The sequence below is a fragment of the Trachemys scripta genome, chromosome 2, assembly GCF_013100865.1.
Source record: "Trachemys scripta elegans isolate TJP31775 chromosome 2, CAS_Tse_1.0, whole genome shotgun sequence".
Lineage (NCBI taxonomy): Eukaryota > Metazoa > Chordata > Testudines > Emydidae > Trachemys > Trachemys scripta.
The window spans coordinates 105,369,066-105,396,481 of NC_048299.1; the positions used below are offsets into that span (position 1 = coordinate 105,369,066).

Consider the following 27,416-nt stretch of genomic DNA (forward strand, 5'->3'; position numbering starts at 1 on the left):
ATATATGTACAGACAGAGGGGAAAAGAAAAAAAGTATTGCCAAGTTATCCCTTCTCCTATTCACACAAAAATAAACATATACTTAATAAGAAAGGCCCCATTAGAGCTGCCAGGGTATATTAAGAAATCTGTTGGCTCTTCCCATTTGATCTGAATCCTCTGTCTGTTTGCCTCCACCATAGTTTATTATATAAATGGCATTCCCTGTCTTTATTTAGCTGTTTTCCAGTTTTAACAAATATTTTGGAGCACATTTTCCATTTTTACAGCATTGCTTAAACAAAGAATCTGCAAAAGATGTTATATTTCAACTATTACATTAGCTATGTATATGTAGATCTATTTTCTATCCATACTGAAAGTCAGCTGGCACTGGAACTATTTGCTGAATTTATAAATGAAAAATACTTTTGATTCAGCAGGTAGTTTAAGAATAAGATTGTCAATCATCCCAGGCATGAATCAGACCCACTTTCATAACAACTATACTCTAGAGGTCAAATTCTGGAGCTACATATTCAGTTGCTGATTAAGAGTGTTTCCCACTTATGGACGCTGGATCTATATCTTTCCTTAATATGTTATTTCAGCTATTTCCACTGTGCGAATTCCACAGTAGCTGGCATGGTCCAGTTTGGCTCCACAGCCACAGAAGACAATGCATATTTCCCTCCACCCTCTTCCCCCACTGCCCCCAGCATCTTCATAGCAGACATGAGGACAACCAACCCCTTGCTCTGATTCTTCCCAGCCCAACTACCATATGTGTCCCATCCTGCTAAGGCTGATATCAGCAGAGTCACTGAGCCTTTCTAATATTCAGATGAGGGCCAGATTCCTTCTGAGCTGCTGGCATTGGGAGAGAGAGTACATGAGAAGGGTCACCATGGCCTAAGAAGTCCAGCTGGCTGGCATATCTAAAATGAAGCCATCATCTAAGAAGCATAGTTTGGACCCATCAGTCTGTTGCACCATCATTGGATAGCTGGGGAGAAGAGAGGAGAGAGGAAGAGAGCTACTCACTCAAGCTATCAACTTTTCACCCTCCAATCAACCCACTGCCACAAAAAAAATTCCCTCCCTCCTCCCCTCCCCCCATTAGGAACCCTGATCTCATCTTGTCGTGTAGATTGGAGCCTTACAGATCTTATTGCATCTCTAGGGTGGGGTAGGTAGGAGGAGAGACACAGCTTGGATTAACATAAGGCAGCTTTAAGAGTGGGGGAGTGGGAGATTGGCAGAGGCCCTGGAGGTTTTTCGCCTTCCTCCACAGCATGGGGCAGGGTCACAAGCTGGAGGATTCTCTGCGACTTGAAGTCCTTAAATCACAGGATTTGGGGACTTCAACAGCTGAGTCAAGGGAAAGAGGGTGGGTCAACTTTTGTGGCCTGCATCATGTGGGAGATCAGACTAGATGATCATACTGGTCCCTTCTGACCTTAAAGTCTATGAGTCTACATGACTTCCTGTACCTCAGCCCAAGGCACTCAGCACCTCGTGCTTGTGGAGCAGCTTCAGTTCACTTCTGCCCTCCTCCCCCGAACCCCACCACCACCACTTTCACACTGAGCCTGCTATCCCCAGGATCAATTGGGCTGTTATGTAGATACTTTACTAGCCTCTCTGGGACTAACTGAGAAGCCAAAAGACCCATGTAGAGGACATGGAGACCATGTGCCCATGCTCACTCTTAAGTGTCCACTCAGCAGTGAGTTTAATTTCCTTGTTTATTGTCCTCATTTTGTTTACCCATAATCAAAAGTGCTTGTTCTAGAAAAATAGGCTGATTTCCTACAAAATGTGCAACTTTGAAAAGATTAACTGCATACATGTTAATGGCCAATTGTAAACCATAAAGCCAAGAGTGCCATAGGAATGCTCCATGTGTAGATCATTTGAAACATGTAATACTTTGAAACAATACACAAATGTCTGAGTTGCTCGTTATTTGGTGGCCAGAGGCAATGCTGCAAATGGGTCCATAGGTTCACAACCTGATTTGGGGCAGGCAGTGGTAAGATGGGCTCCCAACCAGTTATCTGATTTTGAATATCCTGCCCTGAAATCATGGAAGCAGTAACACATAAGAAGACATACTGGGTTTTTTTAATCCCAAAAGTGCGGTCAGTGCTTGTAAAAGATGCCAGATGACTAGCACTGGAAATTGAAGTATTCTGTGTGTACACATGAAAGGAAGAGCAAGAGCAGAAGAAACCTAAGAACATCATATGACCCCACTAGTATTCCTGAACTCTGGCTTGAAGGACCCACCACTAAGGGGGAGTGGGTGTGTAAATCTCACTCAGGCCCATCCTGGCCTTGGCCTCGCTCCTGAGACTGCCAATAAGGGTGCTGATTGTACTGGTGGTTTTGGAGTTGTGACTGCCTGTCCACTAGGAACTGGACTAAGATCATGAACTCATAGACAGCCATATAGCTGTCATGTGATAATGATTTTTACTTTTTTTAACCTGGAATCTATTATAGCAAGTGACATAGAAGTGAAAGTTGCTCCCTATCCTATTACTGTGATTCTTGAAACATTCTAATCCTCCAGATGTGCGGCTATTACGTACAACTTTCCTGCACATTGTATATGTGTTGTGAGATGTGAGACCAAAGGCCAAGTTCGTATAACCATACGAGAAGCATAGATGTCTTGTATGACTACACTTTGATGTGTGTCCCTGCTTCAAACACATGTTTAAATTAGGGCTGTCAAGCAATTAAAAAAATTAATCGTGATTAATTGTGCGATTAAAATAATTAATCATAATTACTCGTGTGATTAATCGTGCTGTTAAACAATAATAGAATACCATTTATTTAAATATTTTGGATGTTTTCCACATTTTCAAATAGATTGATTTCAATTTCAACACAGAATACAAAGTGTACAGTGCTCGCTTTATATTTATTTTTATTACAAATATTTGCATTGTAAAAAAAAAAAGAAATAGTATTTGTCCATTCACTTAATACAAGTACTGTAGTTCAATCTCTTTATCATGAAAGTTGAACTTACAAATGTTGAATTATGCACAAAAATATCTGCATTCAAATATAAAACAATGTCAAACTGTAGAGCCTACAAGTCCACTCAGTCCTACTTCTTGTTCAGCCAATAGCTCAGACAAACAAGTTTGTTTACATGTGCAGGAGATGATGCTGCCCGCTTCTTGTTTACAGTGTCACCTGAAAGTGAGAACAGACATTCTCATGGTACTCTTGTACTCGGTTTTGCAAGATATTTATGTGCCAGATACACTAAAGATTCATATGAATTCTTTGAAGGGGTCAACAAACATGTGGACAAGGGGGATCCAGTGGACATAGTGTACTTAGATTTCCAGAAAGCCTTTGACAAGGTCCCTCACCAAAGGCTCTTATGTAAATTAAACTGCCATGGGATAAAAGGGAAGGTCCTTTCATGGATTGAGAACTGGTTAAAAGACAGGGAACAAAGGGTAGGAATTAATGGTAAATTCTCAGAGTGGAGAGGGGTAACTAGTGGTGTTCCCCAAGGAGCAGTCCTTGGACCAATCCTATTCAACTTATTCATAAATGATCTGGAGAAAGGGGTAAACAGTGAGGTGGCAAAGTTTGCAGATGATACTAAACTGCTAAAGATAGTTAAGACCAAAGCAGACTGTGAAGAACTTCAAAAAGATCTCACAAAACTAAGTGATTGGGCAACAAAATGGCAAATGAAATTTAATGTGGATAAATGTAAAGTAATGCACATTGGAAAAAATAACCCCAACTATACATACAATATGATGGGGGCTAATTTAGCTACAGCAAGTCAGGAAAAAGATCTTGGAGGCAGCATGGATAGTTCTCTGAAAATGTCCACGCAGTGTGCAGAGGCGGTCAAAAAAGCAAACAGGATGTTAGGAATCATTAAAAAGGGGATAGAGAATAAGACTGAGAATATATTATTGCCCTTATATAAATCGATGGTATGCTCTCATCTCAAATAGTGCGTACAGATGTGGTCTCCTCATCTCAAAAAAGATATACTGGCACTAGAAAAGGTTCAGAAAAAGGCAAATAAAATGATTAAGGGTTTGGAACGGGTCCCATATGAGGAGAGATTAAAGAGGCTAGGACTCTTCAGCTTGGAAAAGAGGTGACTGAGGTATATAAAATATGATAGAGCTATATAAAATCATGAGTGATGTGGAGAAAGTGGATAAGGAAAAGTTATTTACTTATTCCCATAATACAAGAACTAGGGGTCATCAAATGAAATTAATAGGCAGTAGGTTTAAAACTAATAAAAGGAAGTTCTTCACGCAGCGCACAGTCAACTTGTGGAACTCCTTGCCTGAGGAGGTGGTGAAGGCTAGGACTATAACAGAGTTTAAAAGAGAACTGGATAAATTCATGGTGGTTAAGTCCATTAATGGCTATGAGACAGGACGGGTAAGGAATGGTGTCCCTAGCCTCTGTCTGTCACAGGGTGGAGATGGATGGCAGGAGAGAGATCACTTGATCATTGCCTGTTAGGTTCACTCCCTCTGGGGCACCTGGCATTGGCCACTGTCGGTAGACAGGATACTGGGCTAGATGGACCTTTGGTCTGATCCAGTATGGCCTTTCTTATGTTCTTATGTTCTTATATGTCCCTGCATGTTCATTTTCATCATCTGAGTCAGATGCCACCAGCAAAAAGTTGATTTTCTTTTTTAGTGGTTCAGATTCTGTAGTTTCTGCATCAGAGTGTTGCTCTTTTAAGACTTCTGAAAGCATGATCCACACCTCATCCCTCTCAGATTTTAGAAGGCGCTTCAGATTCTTAAACCTTGGGTCGAGTGCAGTAGCTGTCTTTAGAACTCTCACATTAGTACCTTCTTCTGCAGTGAAACTGTTCTTAAAACGAACAACATGCTGGGTCATCATCCGAGACTACTATAACATGAAACATATGGCAAAAGGTGGGTAAGACACAGAGCAGGAGACATACAATTCTTCCCCAAGGAGTTCAGTCACAAATTTAATTAACATGTTATTTTTTTAACGAGCGTCATCAGCATGGAAGCATGTCCTCTGGAATAGTGGCCAAAGCATGAAGGGGCATATGACTGTTTCGCATATCTGGCATGTAAATACCTTGCAATGCCGGCTACAAAAGTGTCATTGGAACACCTGTTCTCAATTTCAGGTGACATCGTAAATAAGAAGCAGATAGCATGATCTCCCGTAAACGTGAACAAATTTGCTTGTCTTAGTGATTGGCTCAATGAGTGGACTTGTAGGCTCTAAAGTTTTACATTGTTTTGTTTTTGAGTGCAGTTATGTAACAAACAAAATCTACATTTGTAAGTTACACGATAAAGAGATTGCACTGCAGTACTTGTATGCAGTTAATTGAAAAATACTATTTTGCCAACATTTTTATGGATGACTTAGCACAATGCTTCCTTAGCTCTTGTTCCCTAACGCCCCTATTCTACTTCCGCTACATTGATGACATCTTCATCATCTGGACCCATGAAAACGAAGCCCTTGAGGAACTCCACCATGATTTCAATAATTTCCCTCCCACCATCAACCTCAGCCCAGATCAATCCACACAAGCGGTCCATTTCCTGGACACTACTGTGCTAATAAGCGATGGTCACATAAATACCACCCTATACCGGAAACCTACTGACCGCTATACTTACTTACATGCCTCCAGCTTCCATCCAGGACACACCACACGATCCATTGTCTACAGCCAAGCTGTAAGATACAACCGCATTTGCTCCAATCCCTCAGACAGAGACAAGCACCTACAAGATCTCTATCAAGCATTCTTAAAACTACAATACCCACCTGCTGAAGTAAAAAAACAGATTGACAGAGCCAGACGAGTACCCAGAAGCCACCTCCTACAAGACAGGCCCAACAAAGAAAATAACAGAACACCACCAGCTGTCACCTTCAGCCCCCAACTAAAACCTCTCCAGCGCATCATCAAAGATCTACAACCTATCCTGAAAGATGATCCCTCACTCTCACAGATCTTGGGAGACAGACCTGTCCTCGCTTACAGACAACCCCCCAACCTGAAGCAAATACTCACCAGCAACCACACACCACTGAACAAAAACACTGACCCAGGAACCTATCCTTGCAACAAAGCCCGATGCCAACTCTGTCCACATATCTATTCAAGTGACATCATCATAGGACCTAATCACATCAGTCATGCCATCAGGGGCTCATTCACCTGCACATCTACCAATGTGATGTATGCCATCATGTGCCAGCAATGCCCCTCTGCTGTGTACATTGGCCAAACTGGACAGTCTCTACACAGAAGAATTAATGGACACAAATCTGATATCAGGAATCATAACATTCAAAAACCAGTAGGAGAACACTTTAGTCTGTCTGGTCACTCAATGACAGACCTGCGGGTGGCAATTTTACAACAGAAAAGCTTCAAAAACAGACTCCAATGAGAAACTGCTGAGCTTGAATTGATATGCAAACTAGATACAATCAACTTAGACTTGAACAGAGACTGGGAATGGCTGAGCCATTACAAACATTAAATCTATCTCCCCTTGTAAGTATTCTCACACTTCTTATCAAACTGTACTGGGCTATCTTGATTATCACTTCAAAAGTTTTTTTCTCTTACTTAATTGGCCTCTCAGAGTTGGTAAGACAACTCCCACCTTTTCATGCTGTCCGTATGTGTATATATATCTCCTCAATATATGTTCCATACTGTGCATCTGAAGAAGTGGGCTGTAGCCCATGAAAGCTTATGCTCAAATAAATGTGTTAGTCTCTAAGGTGCCACAAGTACTCCTGTTCTTTTTTCTGTTTCTTTTGTTTATCATTTTTACAGTTCAAATATTTATAATAAAAATAATATAAAGTGAGCGCTATACACTTTGTATTCTGTGTTTTAATTCAAATCAGTATATTTGAAAATGTAGAAAAACATCCAAAATATTTAATAAATTTCAATTGGTATTCTATTGTTTAACAGTATGATTAAAACTGCGATTAATCACGATACATTTTTTAATTGAAAGTAATTTTTTTGTTAATCGTGTAAGTTAATTGCAATTAATTGACAGCCCTAATTTAAACGAATTAGCACTCATGATAAGTGCCTGATTGACAGCACAGAAAATGAGGTATTGCAGTCTGTGTTTTAGTATGTTTTTGTTACTGTTAACCTGCTGAACTTTGTTTGTGCTGATCTAGGTGATTTTATTGTAATTCTCCAGGATGCTTTAGCTGTTGGCTTTTCCTGGAGAGAAACTCCTTTCAGGCTAAGTGAAGTACAGAAGTTTTGTAAGGGACTGTTATTCATGTGACACCAGCTTATAAAGGCCAGTTTATTTAGTCTGCATTCTTCTAAATATGGACTTAATTCCAGTCCTATAGTTAACCCTTCTACTCTGGGAATCCGATTTTCCCACTGACTGACAAAGACAGATGAAACAACCAAAACTACTGTAGTGCTCTACATCCCTTGTTCATAACTCGATGAGAACGATGATTGTATACTTCATTTCACACAAGGTACATACAAAAAGGCCAAGATTTTCAAAACCGTATGACTAAAATTAGGTTTCTAAATCCATATTTAGATCCCAGTCCTGTAACTGACTCCACACAGACTCCAGAGTCCATATGGAATCAACAGTAGGTACATGGTCTTACGCACCAGTGATGTGTCCTGTATTTCATATATGCTGAGCAGCCAGCAACTCCGAGGTACACTGAATCAGAGTGCAGTCTTACCCCAGTGAAGTCAATGGGAGTTCTGCCATTCATTTCTGTGGGGCAGAATTTCACCCTATTTGGCTATAAATAAATTTGTGAACCCAGTTTTGAAAATCTTAACCAAAATCTGTAAAATCAATACATGAAGTGTAAAGCTGGTACTTATCATACTGATTTATCTTAGCATGTATTTTGTTTCTGTTTCTGTTGTAATATGAGGCATTTTCTCTTGTAAGAGGTATTTGGCAAAGTCGATCCAAAAACCTCCTGATGGGAGTTAACAAACCTTACAGGAAGCGCCAGATTGTGCAGCCCTTCCTCACACTGGGGAGCACTTACTCAGACAAATAGTTTTATGCCAGTGGTTCTACTTAAAGAAAGGAGTGCTCAGCAAAAGGGTGGTTGTACGTTCAGATCCTAATTTTGTAAACGTGCAGCTCTTCTGATTTCTCCTTTATGAATGAGGCAGCCTTTAGGATAAAATATTACTTCAGATGAAGAGGGTAGCCTGAACATTTTTGCCTCAAGGTTCAGCCAGTATATGCCAAAATTCATCCAAGAGCAAATATTTATGGCAGAGTTAACCCCCCTGGGCAAATTAACATGTAAATGTAATGGTTTGTGAAAGAAAACACTGACAGCACCATTATAGTTAAGGAATTGACAGTGTAAATCATTACTGTGATCTGTGAACCATGGTCTGAAGCCAGCTGCTCTTGTACTTCTGGCTGGTACAGGAATTGCAACAAGTGCAGCACTGCTGCGATAGGCATTCCCTCTTAGCAAGAGGTCAGATGTTGGCAAAGCTAATGCTCAACTGGTAGCTAGTTAGTTGCTATGATATGGGAGACTAGGATACACAAGCCTCTGTGGGAGTAGCACTGCAGCAGTGCTCTTCCTAGGTCTAGAAAAGAAGTGAACAGTCTTTAGGATTTTTTTTAATAGATATAAATATGGAAAACAAATCCATGCATTAATAATCCCTTTGTGATAACATCAGTATGATTTTTAATGTCTTGGATACTTAAATACTTAGCTAGTGCAAACAGTGCATTTAACGGTCTGCAGCATGCGTACACATTTTTCGATAGATTTAGTTGGGTAAGATGGTTTCTCATGTCGTGCCTGAACTACTTCTGTCTTTTTTTTCCTTCCATTTCTAACATGATTGGGTTTGGTGTTTTGGGGCGACTTATCTCTTTTTCTCTTCCACCTTCTCTCTTTCTATCCTATTGCATGCCTCTTTCCTTGGTTTGATCTCAGAGAGGAGAAGGAGTATGAAGAAGAGGAAGAGGAGCAACCAGTCACAGAGCCTAATACTGAGGATGAGGGGGAGGAAGAGGCCAGTAGGCAGGTCAAACCCAGGTACTGGGCTTCAGTGTCCCTCCTCTCACCTTTCCTGACCTCACCACCAATATTTGTAGCATGAATTCACCTTACTAATTTATAGTACTCAACTATCCTGGAAAACATATTCATACTTTTCATTTTAAAAAGTACCTTAGGAAAAGGCTTTTGAATCAACAAAGACTTGTTCGTATTTATGACAATATCTAAATGCATTTAATTATAAAAATCCAATGGATTGCACACTAGCTACACTCATTTGATTCAGAAGGCTTAACAAGCAGAACTGATGATGGAAATTAAGCATGTGCCTAATTTCATCCCTTTCAGCAAAGCAATTCATCGCATGCTGAAATACTTTGCTGAGCTGGGGCCTCTGTGCACCTCTTCCTGAGCATCCTTTATTAGTGTTTCCGTGATCCATCATCACAGACAGAAATGTGCCTTTTTCATGATTATAATTCTTTTTATGAATCCAATATAAAATATTACCATTTCTGGAATATTGCCAACTAGTTATTTTAGAATTTTTAACAAATTTTTATAGGGGAAAAATACTTAATTGAGGGGCAAAGCTGGACACAGGCATTCATTTGCATGTGTATATGTAAACAAACTCTATCTATCAATATTACACGTTCACATGTAATATTTTCCATTTGTTTTCTGAGATTCATATGGATTTGGCCAATGGTAACTTTATCCTAATAAATAAATCAGAAAAAGAAAATATGCTTTCTCTTCTAGACAGCCATTTGATTTAAGTTAAAATGTTTGGCTCTGCAATTCTGCAAAATGAGATTGGATGTTTTTTTAAACTTAACCACACTCATACAGACTTCTACAGCGCTGAAGGAGGAAAGGAAACTGTTTAATGTGCAAATTCCAAAGAAAATATTGTAATGTTGTTATTAATGTCTTCCAGTCTGCAAATCTAACCAATGGCCTTCTGAAAATTTAAAATTAAGTGATAATTTCCTCAAATCCAATGCTTAAAAGTAAGAGCTAAAAACTCAAGTTATTTAATTACCTGAATATAAAACAACATTATGTAAAGAGGTGTAATTGAGGAGTCATATACGGCATGTTTTGCGCTTATGTAACTTTCATACTTCTAAAATAATATCTACTTTGATATAGCTAGAGTGATATTCAGATCGTTGTTCAAAATATCACCCTTTAACTGCCTTTGTAAAATAACTGGGTGTGACCTATGCTCTGGAAATTTGTTCTAGAGCACTTTGTAAGGGATTATGGGAATATATTGGTCTATGGACAGGTGATTCTTATCTGGCACAGTAGATGAATGTTTCCAGGTTGCCGAGGAGATTGCTGTTATGAGAAATTGGGCCTCAAAAACACAAATTGTTGCTCTAGTCCAATCGAGTTGGTATCTTCACTGTTATTTATGACAGCAGATTTGAGGAGGAAAAGATGGATGATATTAGCAGTTCATAATTCTCTATGCAAATCATTTCATCCTCTCTGCAAAACTCCTGTAATTTCATGATTATCCATTACAAAATTATTGTAGTGAATGTTATTTACTGGGTGAAATCCACTCCAATTTCACAAATGCCGAATACTCAGGTGCTACACAGTTGGAGTTCAGAGGGATAGGGGTGATGAAATCAACCCACTAATCTAGTGACCCAGCTCAGGGCTGCAATGCCAGCCCCCGTAGTTGCTATTCCAGCCTAGGGCTCTGGATGTCAAGGCTAACAGACCTGCACAAATGCGGGAACCCATGGTTCCTTGCCTGTCCTGCCTCTGGTCCTCCTTTATTACAAGGACACTAAGCTATGTGGGGCCTATGCAAAGACCCCTTTCAACTGCCCTTGGAGCACAGGCATCTGTGCACAACTGATCTGCTTGCAGTTTCCTCATTCAGCCCCCGTGTAGTGAGTAAATGGGGTAGAAGCCTTGTGATGACACTCTTATAGTGAAAAGAAGAACAGGAGTACTTGTGGCACCTTAGAGACTAACAAATTTATTAGAGCATAAGCTTTCGTGGACTACAGCCCACTTCTTCGGATGCATATAGNATATGTTCCATTCTATATGCATCCGAAGAAGTGGGCTGTAGTCCACGAAAGCTTATGCTCTAATAAATTTGTTAGTCTCTAAGGTGCCACAAGTACTCCTGTTCTTCTTTTTACGGATACAGACTAACACGGCTGTTACTCTGACTCTTATAGTGAGAACTGTCATGGAAGAGTTACTTAAAGAGGTACATAGCACACTGATAGCACATTGTTTTTAAATCCACTGTAGGGTTTTGTTTTGATAGAAGAATACTGATTTGGGTCATTTTGGGCTTCATCTCTGGTAAATGAGTTTTGTATAAAATAATACCTGCTCTGATATAGTGCTTTGTGTCAGTAGATCTCCACATACTTATATAAACATGTCATATCAGAATACAGGGTGGTATTGAGATATCAGGTCATTAGATTTGGGCATACATTATAAATTACCTTTTCTTTGGGCCAGATCATCCAGTATGGTAAGGCTGCTTTTGGGCTTAACTGGCCACTTGAGGATAGTATAGAGAACTGTAGTAGAAAAGACTCATGAAAACTAGATTCCAGGTTCTGAATTTCCATGGGTTCAATCCCTTCCCTTCCTCTAAACCAAATCTGAACATTCCTCATTTTTTCCAACCCTAAGAAGAATCCCTCTAGGACACAAAGCTTTGAGCTTCCTAGCTTTTTAAAAGTGATGGCAATTGGCTACATTTGGGAAGTCGTTGTTTTTGTTTGACTCTGCTGGACTTTTCCCCCCCTAACTATGTGATCTTTGATCCCTTTTCTCCTTATCCTGCTGTGCCTTGTCTCTCTTTCCCTCCTCACCACACCCTCCCTTGCAGTGAGATCCCAGACGTAAACCTGGTTGCAAATGAAAAGCTGCAGAATGAGAATCAGAGTTCTGATTCTTCAGCCGTCTCAAGTGCAGTTTCTCAAGCCGAGAGGCCTCCCTCATGCTCTAAAGCCAAGAGTCCGTCCAGCAGCTCATCTTCTGTGCCTGATTCATCTGTCTCACTCCATTATTCTGTTTATTCATCACCATCCTCTCCTGCATCAGTCTCACTTAACTCCTCCCAAAATTCATCAGCATCTATTACTCCAAAGGCATCTCCAACTGTAGAGAAATTGCCTTATGTACCACATAGCCCTTTTCACCTTTTCTCCTATGACTTTGAAGAGTCTCCAGCAACTGTTACAGAAAAGGAAGCAGAGGTTATCAGGGAAAACAGGTAGATTTTATACAGCTGGCATTAATTTTTAGATGAATTAAGAACATCTTCTAGAGTTTTATTGTACTGTTTACATGCTCTCTGTGTTGCATTGTTTCTAGAACATACTGTATTAGTTTTAGTCATGTAAGCCTATATTTTAACATGATTGATTCTCCCTCCTTGGTCTTCGATACTCTTATTTCATCCTGTTTCTCTTCAAGATACATAGTGAATAACAGGCCTGTTCTAAGTGACAGTAAAAAAAAAACATGATCAACGCATCTTTTGGGGAAAAGGCTTATGGGCATCAATTTTGCTTTCATTTGTGTGGTATAATTTTCAGGAGTAATTTCAAGGAAATCATTGGCATTATACTGATGTAAAACCTGTGTGAGATCAACATCAGGCCCTAGAAATTTTAGGGTGAAATCCTGGTTCCGCTGAAATCAATGACAAAACTCCCATTGATTTCGGTGGGGCCAGGATTTCACCTCCAATTCTCTTGCATTGCAATGCTTAAGTACAGATACAGCCATAACTTTTCTTTCTGCATTTTCAAATTGTCTATGTCACAAGAGCAGGGCCGCCCAGAGGATTCAGGAGGCCTGGGACAAAGCAATTTCAGGGGCCCCTTCTATTAAAAAAAACGTTGCAATACTATAGTAACATGTATTTGGAAATGTAAAAAATAACCAGTGAAATACATTCAAAAATTAATTTTTGAATGTAATTTGAAAATACACGAAATACATTATTTAAAAACATTAAATGCTTTAATGGTATGTATCCCATTTGCAATTACATAACAGGCTGTCACTGGGTGATGGTTGGTGCCAATGGGCTGTCGCTGCCTGGGGGTGGCGCTACTGTTGCCCAGGGCTGGGTGGGGAGCTGGGCTCTGGGTCATGGAGTGCCCGGCTCCGAGGGGCTGGGCTTGGAGCTGGGGGTCAGGGCTGTGGGCGGGATGGGGTAAGGAGGGTGTCAGCTTCAGAGGGGCTGGGCTCAGAGCTAGGGGTCAGGGCTGTGGGGGGATGGGGTCGGGGGGGACCCGGCTCAGAGGGGCTGGGCTTAGAGCTGGGGGTCAGGGCTGGGGGGGGATGGGGTCGGGGGTGCCCAGCTCAGAGGGGCTTACCATGCCACTTACCCCCTCTCCCAGAGCCTCAGCGAGCCGTGTCCAGGAGCTCCTGCCGCTCAGCCCGCCGGAGCTCGCAGCCCCGCCCCCTTACCACGTGGCTCTGGACTCTGAGCGGGAGGAGCTCAGGCCACATGGCTGTAGCACTGTCCAGGACCGCTCCTGGACATGGCGCGCTGAGGTGCCGGGGGATGGGGGAAGGTGAAGGCAGAGGCGGGGAGGAGCCTCCAACATTCTCGTGGGGGCCCCTGCGGGGCCCGGGGCCTGGGGAAAATTGCCCCACTTGCCTCTCCCCACCCCAGCCCGGGCGGCCCTGCACAAGAGATGTATAATAGGTTTAATCCTAAAAAGGTATCATCTGAGTGAAAATAGGGAAACAGCCATACTTTAATTTAAAACTTCCAGCTACACACTGGAATGAGATTTAATAAGCCACTTACAGTATTATAGGTTTATAAAATAATTGATTATTTGCAACTCTTTGAGGTTTAACAGCCGATTAGTGGTTATACTGCCCTTACTGAGCATAGTAGTAAATCCTCAATGCACATGTTTTCAATAAGCAATTGGTAAATATTTTGCATATAGTAAAAGTCTTAGCAAATAAAATATTTAGGTTTATTTGGATTGTTATTTTGTTATGCAAAATCATTAAGTCTGACAAGTTACTACAGATTCTTATCCCCTACTTAAGTCTCTTTATTATATGATGCTTACTGAAAGTTATGCAGATTTTTATCTTTGTAGTGGGATAAGCAGTGGATGATCTTCACTTTCATATCCAAGCTGACATCATTTGCTTCTGACAGACTACAGATGCCAAGGTCTCTCCCTTAGTTAGTGTGCTTTGTAGCCCCCAAACACTCTAAAAGGAATTGAGTTATACTATTCCACCACTCAACACTTGGACTATTAAGAGCACTTTCCTTTTTCAAAGGATTTTCCCTTCCCTTTCACCAGGATCATTTAAGCTTCCCAACATCCCATGAGAGAGATGTAAGTAGTGTTATCTCAATATCTTAGATGTAGAAACCGAGGCAGAAGAGTGGTTACTTGCTCATGGCCACCAATTTAATCTGTATCAGAGTGAAGACCAGTGGCAACTTTAGGCCTATGTAACCAAAGAGGCCCTATGCTATACAGACACATAGTATACAAAACCTTACAAATAGGACCCCAGCCCTTTAAGACAGGCACAATCGGTATGGGTATGGGGATATGGAGAGGAAATCCATTCTGTTCATAGCAAGGTCCCTCCCATAAAAGATTCCTAGCTTAAATTTACTCTAACTGTATCACTCTAGCCCATGGCAATCAGTACTTCAGGTTGTAGCCCAAAGAATGAAATTTGGACATTTGTATAAAGCAGTTTTCCAGAAGCAAAATGATAGGAGTTAATCTGAGCTGAAAAAGACACCTAGGTTTTCAAGTAACATGCCTGAATGAAGTGAAATTATGCAATACTAGCATTTTCAGGGGGAAGAGGAGTGATAAAATAAATGGAGTATATTTAATCTAATGAGCTGTTAAAAAGAAAACGACACTATGCTTTTCTTTCATGAAATTTTGTCATTTGGGTGGGTTGGCTTCCTGGAATAATTTAACTACCATCTGGCATACAGTCCCAATGGAAAAGGTGCATCTCTTCCAAAATGTAGAAAGAAAGGTTAAAACTTTTCCAAAGCCAGCACCCATGACATGTCAGTTACATATGATGGTGGAGCAGTTAAAAGACACATGAAAGCTTTGCAGCTGCCTTTTCTGCTCAGTAGAAAAGCCAGGATGAAAACATTGATACTAAGGGCTCTGGGGCGGTGACCATTCCAAGAGCCCTGGAAACAATTTCTCTTTGATCAACAAGCTAACATTGAAGTCAAACATTTTTTTAATGGAGTGAATGGATGGTAGAAATTCCTAAAGCTGTGCTTCCAGAGACACGTCTTTTTTAACTGTGGCTATGATTTTTTACAGACATCATAAGAAATGGCCCATAAGCTCTGACTTAGGTTGGGGAAGAAGGGGTGGGGAAAGAAAATACTTCATGTTTTAATTGAAAAGAATTTGGATGCTTTTCATTTACAGCAGAAACATTAGCCAATCATTTGAGTCCATGTTCTGACAATGCCTGGGGAATACTGGTGTTTTCCTTTATTTCACTTGGAATGAATACTGCTGACATTGATCTTTTCGATTTCTTTCCTGGTGGTTGATTATCAGCTCCCAAACCAGCTAATAAATTTCTGAGTAACTGAGCCGTCAATTAGGTATTCCAGTGAACAGCTGTCAATTTAAAGGAACATTGTAATCCTTCTTTTAATCTCCATACCAGTAGTTTAAAACATACAATATTAAATGTGTCCTTGTTATGGGTTATATTAAAATGAGTGACATGCTACTTTTTTTTCAAAGGTGGGGATGTGGCTGGAAGTTCATGGAGTTCTGGGTACAACATCCTTTGATCCCCCTTATGAGTAGAGGGTTTGCTGCCACATGTCTGCTTGCTGATTATTTTCTTTCTTTCTCTTTGTCTCTCCCTTTTTCCGCCTGCCTTCTATTCTTCTGGTAACTTCAGAAACAGTAGCTATGGCAACAACTCTTATTCCTCTACAAGACCTTATTCTGGAATCAGTGCACCTACCACACCCATTTCTCGTTATGGGACAACTCTGTCACCACCTCAGGAGACCAAATCTGAAAGGTTTGTAAGAAAGGCTTAGTAATTAAATCTGCATTTTGAAATTATCCCTGCATATAGAGGGTAGAGGAAATAATGGTTGTGTCTGTGTATGTCATTGTGTCTGAATTTTAAACATTTGTGCTAGTCAGATCTGTTTTAACATTTATAGATAGAATTTACTAAAAGCAAGAAAAGTTTCCTCCCTCGCTCTTTCTAAGTGGATTGTTTGTTGTGTTATTTTTAATGGCCAGATCTATTTCCATCCCATCGCTGCTACTTTCATCTAGAATTGTTACAACAGAGTTAAGTACTTGAAGGCTTTTTACAATAAAATTTATTTCTCCCAATTTTTGAAAGATTTTACACAATTCTAATTTCATTTACACTGAGGCAAATTCAGAGTAATGTCATCAAAGTCTAAGATGTCCAAATTTCCCATGGTATAATTTTGGCCCTTCATTTTCTTGAAAATGCATCATTTATCTTATTGCTTTTAAATCACAAGCAAAATGTTTTCCATAATATATCAGGGAGACACATACTAACCTACCAACTAACTTTAAAAAAAAATCAGTCTATGAGCTATCAAAATACCACGATGAATTATGGTCCACTGAGGTATGTAGAAAAAATATAGAAAGAAAGAATGTTATGGATACATGCAAGAAATTCCACTTGGCAAGAGGTTTAGACCACCAGAAATTAACTGACTGTTACTGCTTGAAAGTAAACGACAACTCCAAAGGATATCATGCTGGGTTAAAGAGGGAGAGGTAGGAGATTTTAATTATGCGGCTGTCAAGACTGGTTAACCTTAAATAATTTCCAACAGGGCTTGATGGGCTCAGATTCACATGTTGCCAAATTGGCCTTTAATTCTTCAAAAGCCTTCTGCAAGTTAGCAGCTTACAGGGGCCTAGTTTACCCTAAACCTCAACTCTAAACTTGGCCATTAGCCTCTGTTTTGGTTAATACAGACTCTTGCTCCTTCTGGGAATTTGTTCAAGCTTTTTACTAGCCACTGTACCTGTGTTTTAACATATCAAAGTATTTTCCCCAGGGTCTTTTGTCTATGTGCCACTGAATTTACATTTCCAAGTCATCTTTTGAGTTTAATTATTTCCTCTTTAATTTTCCTTGGTGTTCCCTTTGTTATATTTTTAATTGCTTATTTCACTGAATCTTTCCACCGTCTGGTGTAAGTGGTTCCACAGTGTGTAAGTGTTTCCAACCACAAGGTATTGATTTAATCCTGCTTTCAAGTGAGTAATTACATTAAATATACCCATGGTGAAAGGCACAATTTTTCATTTGCTCATCTTCCTATAGGAACTTGGCTGGATTTATCTTTCACAGTCTGGGTCAAATCATTGTCATGTGAAACCAGAACAAAAGACTCCAAACAATCACTGTCACTCTTTTATCTCTTAGAAACAGAGATTCAAATCAGCCAAAGTTACAAGTATTCCGGTTCTTTTGAGGTTTTTGATTAATAATCTTGTGTAAGAACAATTGTTTTTGTTCTCCAGTTGCTTGTTGAACAGATTTAATGAGGAAAGTTAATACTTGTCTTGCGTATGTAGTAGACATTGAGATTAGGGCTGTGAAAAACTTCCATATCCACCTGAAGCTAGGTCAAATTTGGAATTAGGGTTCAATGTAAAAGTGACCCTCGGAGGCCTTGTCTTGACGAGGAAGAGTGGTCCCAGTGTACTTGTGCTTAGATTACACGAGCTAGCTCAGTCTGACCCTAAACTTGACCTTTTCCTGTTGCAGATGAAGAGTAATGCCTTTAACTTGATTTTAGTAGATCGAGTTGAACCATAGGCACTAGCATAGACTACTTCAAAGATTTAAAAGCAGCTTTTTTATGAGTACAGTTTAGAACAGTAAATTACTGCTAAACAGGAATTGAATGCAAACATTTCACAAAGGGAACATCCCTTCATTTCTGTCCTGTAATTACATGTGTATTTGTGTCCATATATATTATATGTAGGTCTGTAAAATTAGGCTCCTTTTGAGTCCAGCAGTACAGAACGCATGACAGCAGAAAAATATGTAATTACATTTTTTTAAATGAAAAAACTAATAACTTAAAATAACACATCCATGCATAAATGTTATGACTTAAAATATACCTCTGGACCTTCCAGCAGTAGAATCAAGCCCTGTCCCACTGGGACATGGAGTTATCTCCTCTTTCCAATGGCATAAATCTATTTCTAGCCCTATCAGGCATTAACCTGTCTCTAATGCTGGACTGAATATTGCCCATGATGAGAGTAAATTGGGTTGGGAGGAAAAAGAAAGTTCTGTATCAGGATATCCAAAAATACAATGGCCCTCTGAAGATGCTCATGAGTTTGAAATGTTAGAAGTAAACCTTGGGCAGCATGCAAGTGGTTCAGAGTATGTGATGAATTCATTTTATCTCCTGGCTCTGCAATTCATCACATGGATGTCTCTTCTACATATGGCATCTGTATATTATAATTTCAGCAATAAAAGCAGGATTCAACCCTTCATTTTGAGACATGATTACACAGGTCAAAATTCATCCCCTTTGAAGAAAATTATGCAACAAAAATCTCTCTTATCTCTAGGCACAAAATACTAATTGTTACCCTTCATAAAACATTCATTTATTTTGGGGATCTGGCTGTGGAAGGGCTGCACAGATCTGCAAATGTGAAACCCAGTGGTACAAATAGATTTTAACTCTTACCGGTATGGCAACTCATGAGAGGGACACAAAGGGGGCAACCAGCTAAAGGGGGAGCATGTGACCTCCCCACGTGACCCGCCTGTGACCTCACACGTGACTCCTCCCCGCCCTCAGCCCAGGGCCCCCACACTCTCCCCATCCCCTCCCCATCCCACATTACCTGGGTGGGGGCTCTGTCCTCCTGCTGCGCTGGCTCTCCCTGGCATTCGTCTGCTCTTCCTGGCAGCCAGGCCCTGGAGCCACTCCTGTATGCTGCCCAGTGCAGCGCAGCAGCTGCCTAGGAGAGTGCCTGGCGTTCCCAGGCAGCATAGCTGGAAGAGGAGGGGCTCTAGCTTTCCAGCTCTGGCTCTGCCCCTTCCTCTTCCCGCCTGGGCCAGGACGGTCACTTGTAGAGCCCTGCGCAAATACACATATATACCCCCGTATGCGGATATCCGCGAATAGAAGTCAGTATCCGCCGAACCGCAGCGCTCTCCTGGGAACCGCAGTGGTGAAAGAAGCAGAACGTGGAATCTGAAGAGCAGGAGTGGATAATATAGCATGGATGAAATTGTCAAAGAATAACTGATTCGCACAGAAAGAATAACTTATGTTTATGGGGACCTGCCCAGCAAGGGCCTGAGCACCCAGGTATCCATCCAGCAAAGCACTCAAGGTTAGCTTTCAGCCTGTACTTAAGTGCTTTGCTGGTTTGCAGCCAGAGTGCCCAGGACCTTGCAGGATGAAGCCATAAAAGTCTTTGAGGGAGTGTTACAGATCAATGTGATTATCCTGGATTTATGGATTTTGTATGTGACCCTCAGGTGGCGGTTAGAGTTGTGAAAAATGAATGTATCCAACAGTTTCCTTTTGCCTGTTGAATGCACCACTTTCTTATGCAGTTATTTCTTGAAATATTTTAAGCCCCCAGTTTGTTATGATGTAGCATACACAGATTTTCAGGGTTTGGGATTCAACTTAAGTCAAGCACATGATTTCTGGGTGCTCTGCTATTCCAGGTGTACACACCATGTTACTCCAATGACAGGTCTACTCTAAGCAGGGCAGAATCATGTTTTTCTTATGGAATCGTAAAATTCATGACTTGCAAAGATGCGCATGGAGGGATCTAAGGATGGAATTTTGCTCATTGGACAGTGGGCTGTAATGTATGTTACACTAATCACCAACCAGTTAGTTTGAAGTACCATGGAACTTTTCAGTGAGCCTGTCATAAATATAAAGGGAAGGGTAGCCACCTTTCTGTATACAGTACTATAAAATCCTTCCTGGCCAGAGGCACAAAATCCTCTTACCTGTAAAGGGTTAAGAAGCTCAAGGAACCTGGCTGGCACCTGACCCAAAGGACCAACAAGGGGACAAGATAATTTCAAATCTGGGGGGGGGGGAGGCTTTGCTCTGTCTGTTCTGTGTGGCTCTTGTTGGAGACAGATCAAGAAATCAAGCAATCCAACTTCTACAGAATTAGTAAGTACTAGCAAGGGAATGCATTAGATTATATTTTGTTTTGGCTTGTGATTTTCTCTGTGCTGAGAGGAAGGTGTATTCCTGTTTTGTTTTGTTTTTTCTTTTTGTAACTTTAAGGTTTTGCCTAGAGGGAAATCCTCTGTGGTTTGAATCTGATTGCCCTGTGAGATCATCTTCCATTCTAATTTTACAGAGGTGCTTCTTTTACCTTTTTTCTTTCTAATAAAGTTCTGGGTATTTTTTAGAATCTGATTGGTTTTTTTAGTGTCCTAAAAAACCCAAGGTTGGTCTGTGCTCATCTTGTTTAGTCTCAAGCCTCCCCAAGAAAGGGGGTGTAGGGCTTGGGGGGATTTTAGGGGGAAGATAGGGCTCCAAACATTTAGGATGTTTGTTTGAATCACTTGGTGATGGCAGCATTTACCTAATCCAAGGTACAAAGGAGAATTTGTGCCTTGGGGAAGTTTTAACCTAAGCTGGTAGAAGTAAGCTTGGGGGTCTTTCATGCAGGTCCCCATATCTGTACCCTAAAGTTCAGAGTAGGGAGGGAACCCTGACAGACCTCCATCTGAGGTATTCCATGTGAGATTATGTAAAAATTTGAAAATAAAAAAAACTTGATAAGAAGCAGATGCTATTAACAGTTAATTCCAAGGTGAGTTTTCTGCTTTCAGTTTATGGTTTCAGAGTTATCAAAGGACTGCATAAATGATCTCTATATCCTTATTTTTTATATCATTTAGGGGAGAATTATCCAATAAGCACTTCATATGTGATTTCTGATACAGTTTATCTGACCTTAAAAAACAAGAAATAAAGAGAGAAGCATTAATCTCAGTGCTATCTAGCATGATTCAGTCTGAGTTTGATTCAATTGATGGACCTTTCAAAACTTTGGCTGCATTTTGCCTATGAAAACGAGAGCTACAACTTGAGTTTGAAAGAAGTCATTGACATTACTGTTTTTAAAACCATTCTTTTCCTAAGATCAGTACTGAACAAAAACATTTGTATAATTCAGTGCAATAGTAACGTTGTTTGTGTTTAGTTCTTTTTTGGGTGTATCTGTGATTGTACAGTGGAAAGAGAAGCTATTTGAATTTGTCGGTTTGTAAATTCAGCTGCAGATCTTGCCAGCTCTTGCTTGAAAGACTGTTCCTCCATCTCATTTCTCTGTACCCCCTGTGGATAGCCACGTTTGTGAAGTGCATATTACAGCTATGGGGGATTCTGGTGAAGGAAGTCTAACCGCAGTGCACTCTATGTTCACCATGTGACTGAAAGGAATGGGATATTGGCTCTTTTACTGATCCAGTTTGTGAGTGTAGTTCCCAATGCAGAAGAAAGTGAGACACTCTAGACTTCCCCTTTTAGACTAGAGTAGTGTTCCCACCCTCCATTTCTTCATCCACCAACAAACACCCAAACCAGAAAGCTACATCAATCTCGATTTCATAAGCCCACCAGTTCAGCCAAAGCAGGGCAATACAATGTAACTGCCAGAGAGTAACAATATACACTGTTCTCTCTGTACCTCTAATTCCATTTTTTGATTGTGAAGAGAAGATGTTTGTTCCCCTCTCTGTATTTCTGTTTTCTTTAGTTGTGCTCAGGCCTTATAGGATTTTCCTGAAAATGAGCTCCTCAATCTAACAGGGCCCTCCTGGGTATGACTGCACAGCGATTAAACAGGGTCAGCTGACTCGGCCTCATAGGGCTCTGGCTGCAGAGCAGTAATATTGCATTGTTGCTCTTCGAACTCAGGCTGAGGTCTGGGCTTTGCGACCCTCCCTCCTCCCCCCCTTCGTGTAGAGCCCCAGAGCTCAGGCTGCATCTCAAGCCTGAATGTCTACAACTCTGTAGCCCAAGCCTGAGTCAGCTGACCCCCAGGCCAGCCACAGGTGTTTAATTGCTGTGTAGAGGTACCAACACTGTTTTACTTGTGATCTCACCACTGGAGTCTGAAGGTGGGTTTATAATAGGGGGAAAGTCATGCCCTTGCTCTAAAATCAAGGATGGTTAACTGGTGACCCGGGGGCTGCATCCAGCCCACCAGATCATTTTATTGACCCACCCATAGGTGGCCAGTGAAAATATTATTTGGGGGGGGCGTTGAGTAGGGGCACAGCCACAGGTGAGCCTGAGTGGGCTGTTAGCACCCAGGCCCACCCAATTCTGAGCATCACGCACACTGCTTGTAGTGAGGTTGCTTGCAGGGAGTGTGGAGAAGAGCAAAGCCAGGACTGGATGCAGTAGCCCCTGTGCTGAGTCACAGTGCCACTCAATGGCCCAACCACCTCTCTGTCACTCACATAAGGGAGGAGGCTCTGTCCCACACCTCCTGGCTCTTGTTGCTGTCATTGGTTTCCAGTTCCCACCGCCAAACTGATTGTGGCCAATCCCTCCTCGCCCAGCGTGGGAAGGTCAGGGTACACCTCTACCAATGCAGGGACAGTAACCAATGCCAATAGACCCTTCCTGAGCCCCCTCCCTGCTGGCATGACAGAGGGGCAGCTGACCAAATCTGAGTGTCATTGTGACCTGGCACATGGGTCGTGCTGCTGCCAGTTCCTGCCTTTGCTTTTCTCCACCATGGACACAGACTCTGCCACATGGGGAATCCATGCGCCTGACCGCCCATTGACATAGGCTCTGGCTCTATCCCACGCAACCCTGCTCTGGTTACTTCTTCCCCATTGACAGAGGTATGCCCTCCCTCCACCTCTGGTGGAGAGTCTGGCCAGAACCAGATCGGCTTTGAGCTCCCCCACAATCAGCCAATGGGAAGGCACTAACTGGAGCTGGGTAGCATGGGGCAGAGTCGGAACAGGTGTTGATGGGGAGGCGGAGCCAGGCGGAGCAGTACACGGCAGCAGCAGCTTTACTAAAAGACTGCACCCGTCTGTGACCCAGCTCAGTCTGAATATTTTTTTTCTATATGGTTTGCCAAAGGGTTTTAATGGCTTCTTTAGTGGCCCTCTACTACCTTAAAGTTTCCATCCCTGTTCTGAATCATAGTGAAGTTGTGGTACAAAACACATCACTGTCAAATAAGCCTTCTCAGCTGCTTGTAAGTATATCTCAGTGGTTGGGATACTTTTGTTGGTACTCATGGTTATAGTCCGTGAAATCTGCAGTAAAATAGGATTAAGTTCTGTGGCAAGAACTAAATTCTTTTTTTAAGCTTATTGCCATAGCACCTTAGGGCCAACCAAGAGAGAGGCTCCATGGTGCTAGGCACTGTACAAACACAGAGTAATAGATGGCCCCTTCCCCAAAGAGCTTGCACTCTAAATAGACAAGACAGGCATAGGGTTGGGGAAGGGGTAGAACACACAAGCAGAATGAACGGTGTGATGGCAGCAAACAGCATGTTATTCCACAATTTATTCATTTATTTATGTATTTGGGAGAGGAGATTAGTTTGGGGTAGACAGACTAAAGGGAAAGAAAAACGGAAGGGAAGAGGAATGAGGGGAATGGCGCGGGTGTAGACTGAAGCTGAAATTAAGATACTATGAGGGAGGTGGGCGGGAGGGTTGGAGGAAGCAGCCAATGAGCACAGATTAGAGTAAGCCTAGTCAAAACTCTAGAAAGTTCTCTGAATGTCCAAAGGCCCGAAGGTCCCTGCTTTGGCTGCCTCTGCCCCTATCAGCTGGAGTGTCTGATGGCTCCTCTCTGCAGCCCACATGGCACATGAGAGGGGAGGCACCATCTAGGTTCTACTGCCTCCCGAGTGTGTGGGTGGGTCTCCCTTGCACAGTTCTGGGGGACAGGAGGTTCTGACCTGGACTCATTTTTATACTTCCCTCTTGCCCCCCGCAAAATAGTAGTCCCAGCTTTGGATACTTCTGCCCCTGGTGGCTGGATTTTCTGCACCAATATTATAGATTCATAGGCTTTAACAGGGAACTTTACAAGGGAACATTATGATCATGTAGTCTGACCTCCTGCACATTATAGGCCACAGAACCTCACCCATTCACACCTGTAATAGACCTATAACTTCTGGCTGAGTTACTGAAGTCCTCGAATAATGATTTAAAGATTTTGAGTTACAGAGACTCCACCATTTTACTCTACTTTAAACCAGTAAGTGCCCTGTGCCTCATGCTGCAGAGGAAGGTGAAAAACCCTTAGCGTCTCTACCTATCTGACCTGGGGGGAAATTCCTTCCCGACCCCAACTGTGGTGATCAGTTGAACCCTGAGCATGTGGGCAAGACCCACTAGCCAGATACCTGGGAAATAACTCTCTGTAGTAACTCAGAGCCCTCCCAGTCTAGTGCCCCATCTCTAGCCATTGGGGATTTTTGCTACTAGCAGTTGCAGATGGGCCACATGCCATAGTAGGCAGTCTCATCATACCATTCCCTCCATAAACTTTTCAAAATCAGTCTTGAAACAACTTGGTTTTCTTTGCCCCCTCTGCTCTCCTGGAAGTCTGTTCCAGAACTTCACTCCTGTGATGATCAGAAACCTTTGTCTAATTTCAAGCATAAACTAGTTGATGGCCAGTTTATATCCATTTGTTCTTGTGTCAAGATTGGCACTTAAATAACTCCTCTCCATCCCTGGTATTTATCCCTCTGATGTATTTATAGAGAACAAAATCATATTGCCCCTCAGCCTTCATTTGATTAGGCTAAACAAACCAGGCTCCTTGAGTCTCCTCTCATAAGGTAAGTTTTCCATTCCTCTGATTATCCTAGTAGTGCTTCTCTGGACCTGTTCCATTTTGAATTAATCTTTCTTAAACATGGGAGACCAGAACTGCACATAGTATTCCAGATGAGGTCTCGCCAGTGCTTTGTATGATGGTACTGACACAGTGGTGGGCAACCTATGGCCCATGGGCCTCATGCAACCTGTCAGGGTAATAAGCTGGCTGGCCACTAGACAGTTTGTTTACATTTGCCCGTCCGCCTGCAGCCCCCAGTGGCCGTGGTTCGCCATTCCCGGCCAATGGGAGCTGCATGAAGCAGTGGCCAGAACGTCCCTGTGGCCCACGCCACTTCACTTCACTTATTAAAAATCCTTGCTATTGGCCTTGCAATTTCATGTGTCAGTTACTTTAATATTCTTGGATGCAGATTAGCTTGGTCCCCCAATTTGGTCCCAGTAAGCTGTTTGAGTATGACTTACACTTGGATGTTGTAATTTTTACTTCCATATCCGTGTTTCCATTAGTCACCCTGCCACTATCCCTAAGGTCCTCATTACCCTTATTAAAAACTGAAGCAAAGTATTCATTTAGGTGTTAGGCAGGTCTAGGTTATCTTTAATCTCAACTCTATCCTCTGTGCTTAATGGTCCCGCTTCTTCTTTGTTTGTTTTCTTTTTATTTATATGGCTATAGAACGTTTCACTATTGGTTTTAATTTCCTTTGCAGGGTCCAACTCTGCTTGGCTTTTAGCAGTTCTCACTTTTTCCATACACTTGCTGATCCTTTCCATCTTCCATTCCTTTTAGGCTTTCTGCTTTCTGTTAATAATCTGTTTGAGCTGCTTGCTCATCCAATTTGGTCTGCAACTCTTCTTTACAAATTTTGTCCCTTTGCTTGGGATGCAGGCTTCAGATAGCTTCTGGAACTTTGATTTAAAGTAATTCCAAGCCTCCTCCACATTCTTATTTTTGAATTCTTCGGTGCAGTCCACTTCCCTATCTAATTTCCTTATTTTTTTAAAGTTTGCCCTTTCGAAATCAAGGACCCTAGTTGCAGACATATTTTTATTTATCCTTCCATTTAGTTTAAACTGAGTAAATCTTATCACTCAAACCAAGGCTGTCCTCTACAACCAGTTCTTCTGTGAGGTTCTCGCTACTTACCAATATTAAATTTAAAATGGCATTACCTCTTGTTGGTTCAGTGACTATTTGGTGAAAAATCTGTCAGCTATCACATCCAGGAATATCTGGGCCCTATCATTATTAGTAGCACTTGTCCAATCTATATCTGGGAAATTAAAGACTCCCATAATCACACAATTCCCAGTAGTATTTATTTCATTAAAAATATCAAAGAGGTCTCTATGTGATGATCTGTACCCCTGTGTTCACCCCTTTCACAGGAATGTGATCAATGTTATATAAAGTATGCCTTGTGATGTAGTATTTGAAAACTCACAATTTGTTGATCATTATTGTCCTAGTAACATATATGTGGCAACATTGTATGTAAAGTTATAAGATTCCTCTTTATGGTATGACTAAGACATGTTCCGTGTCTGGGAAGCGGTCACAAACCAGTTCCCCAGAGATAAAAGGCAAGCTGATGCCTCAGCCAAGTGGCAATAAAATCAAATGGACCATTACCTGAGTAAGTGCCCAGTCTTTGGTAGGAAAGAGGGTGAGAGTAAAACATCTTCATCTCGACAAAGAAACAGCTGGGGTTGCCATCCACACAGACTTTCTGTCTCCTGAACCTCAGCTGGAGATACTTTTCAAAGAAGAGAAAGAACTCTAAGAAGGGAGAGCAGATGCCCCTAAATTATGCCCCCCTTTCTCTCTGCCTGTGGCATCCACAACATCTGAAGAACAAAGGAAGCAGCATTGTACTGTGGGAGAGGTCCGGACTGAAGGAAATTCAGCCAGTTAAACAGCTGAAACATGGTGAGAGAGACCTTTGCTTTGAATTCACTCCATTTTGTTAAGATAGTTGCATTTTGCTTTTATTTCTTTTGTAACCAATTCTGACTTTTATGTGTCATTACTTATATTCACTTAAAATCTATCCTTTTATAGTTAATAAATTTGTTTTATTGTTTTAGCTAAACCAGTGTGTTTGGATTGAAGTATTTGGGAAATTCCATTTGGGATAATAGGATTTGTGTATATAATTTTCTATTAATAAAATGACAGACTTTATAGGAGCTTGTATGGTCCAAGAGAGGGCTAGGCAGTACAAGAGGTACATTTCTGGGGAAAGTCTGAGAATGGGAGTTTGCTGGTGTTGCTTTGCAGTATAATTCAAGGTGACTGGCTGCAGCACTCATACAATATAACGGGGTAACTTACATGCTGAAGGCTCTTTGTGAGCAGACCAGGAGTGGTTGCTCTCACAGTGAAACAGTGTAAAAGTCACCCCAGG

At 41.5% G+C, this 27,416-nt stretch overlaps 1 protein-coding gene across 10 annotated transcripts in view; it reads left to right on the plus strand.

The window, feature by feature from the left end:
• Window positions 1-27,416, plus strand: part of FHOD3 (formin homology 2 domain containing 3) — a 644,613-nt gene that overhangs the window by 485,188 nt on the left and 132,009 nt on the right. For 6 of the 10 annotated variants that reach the window (XM_034761350.1, XM_034761355.1, XM_034761352.1 and 3 more), the window contains 3 exons: window positions 9,004-9,105; window positions 11,957-12,343; window positions 16,030-16,155. In XM_034761350.1, the coding sequence (XP_034617241.1) occupies window positions 9,004-9,105; window positions 11,957-12,343; window positions 16,030-16,155 (615 nt within the window). The remainder of the gene's footprint in view (window positions 1-9,003; window positions 9,106-11,956; window positions 12,344-16,029; window positions 16,156-27,416) is intronic. The other 4 variants (XM_034761357.1, XM_034761359.1, XM_034761356.1 and 1 more) reach the window with 1 other exon arrangement.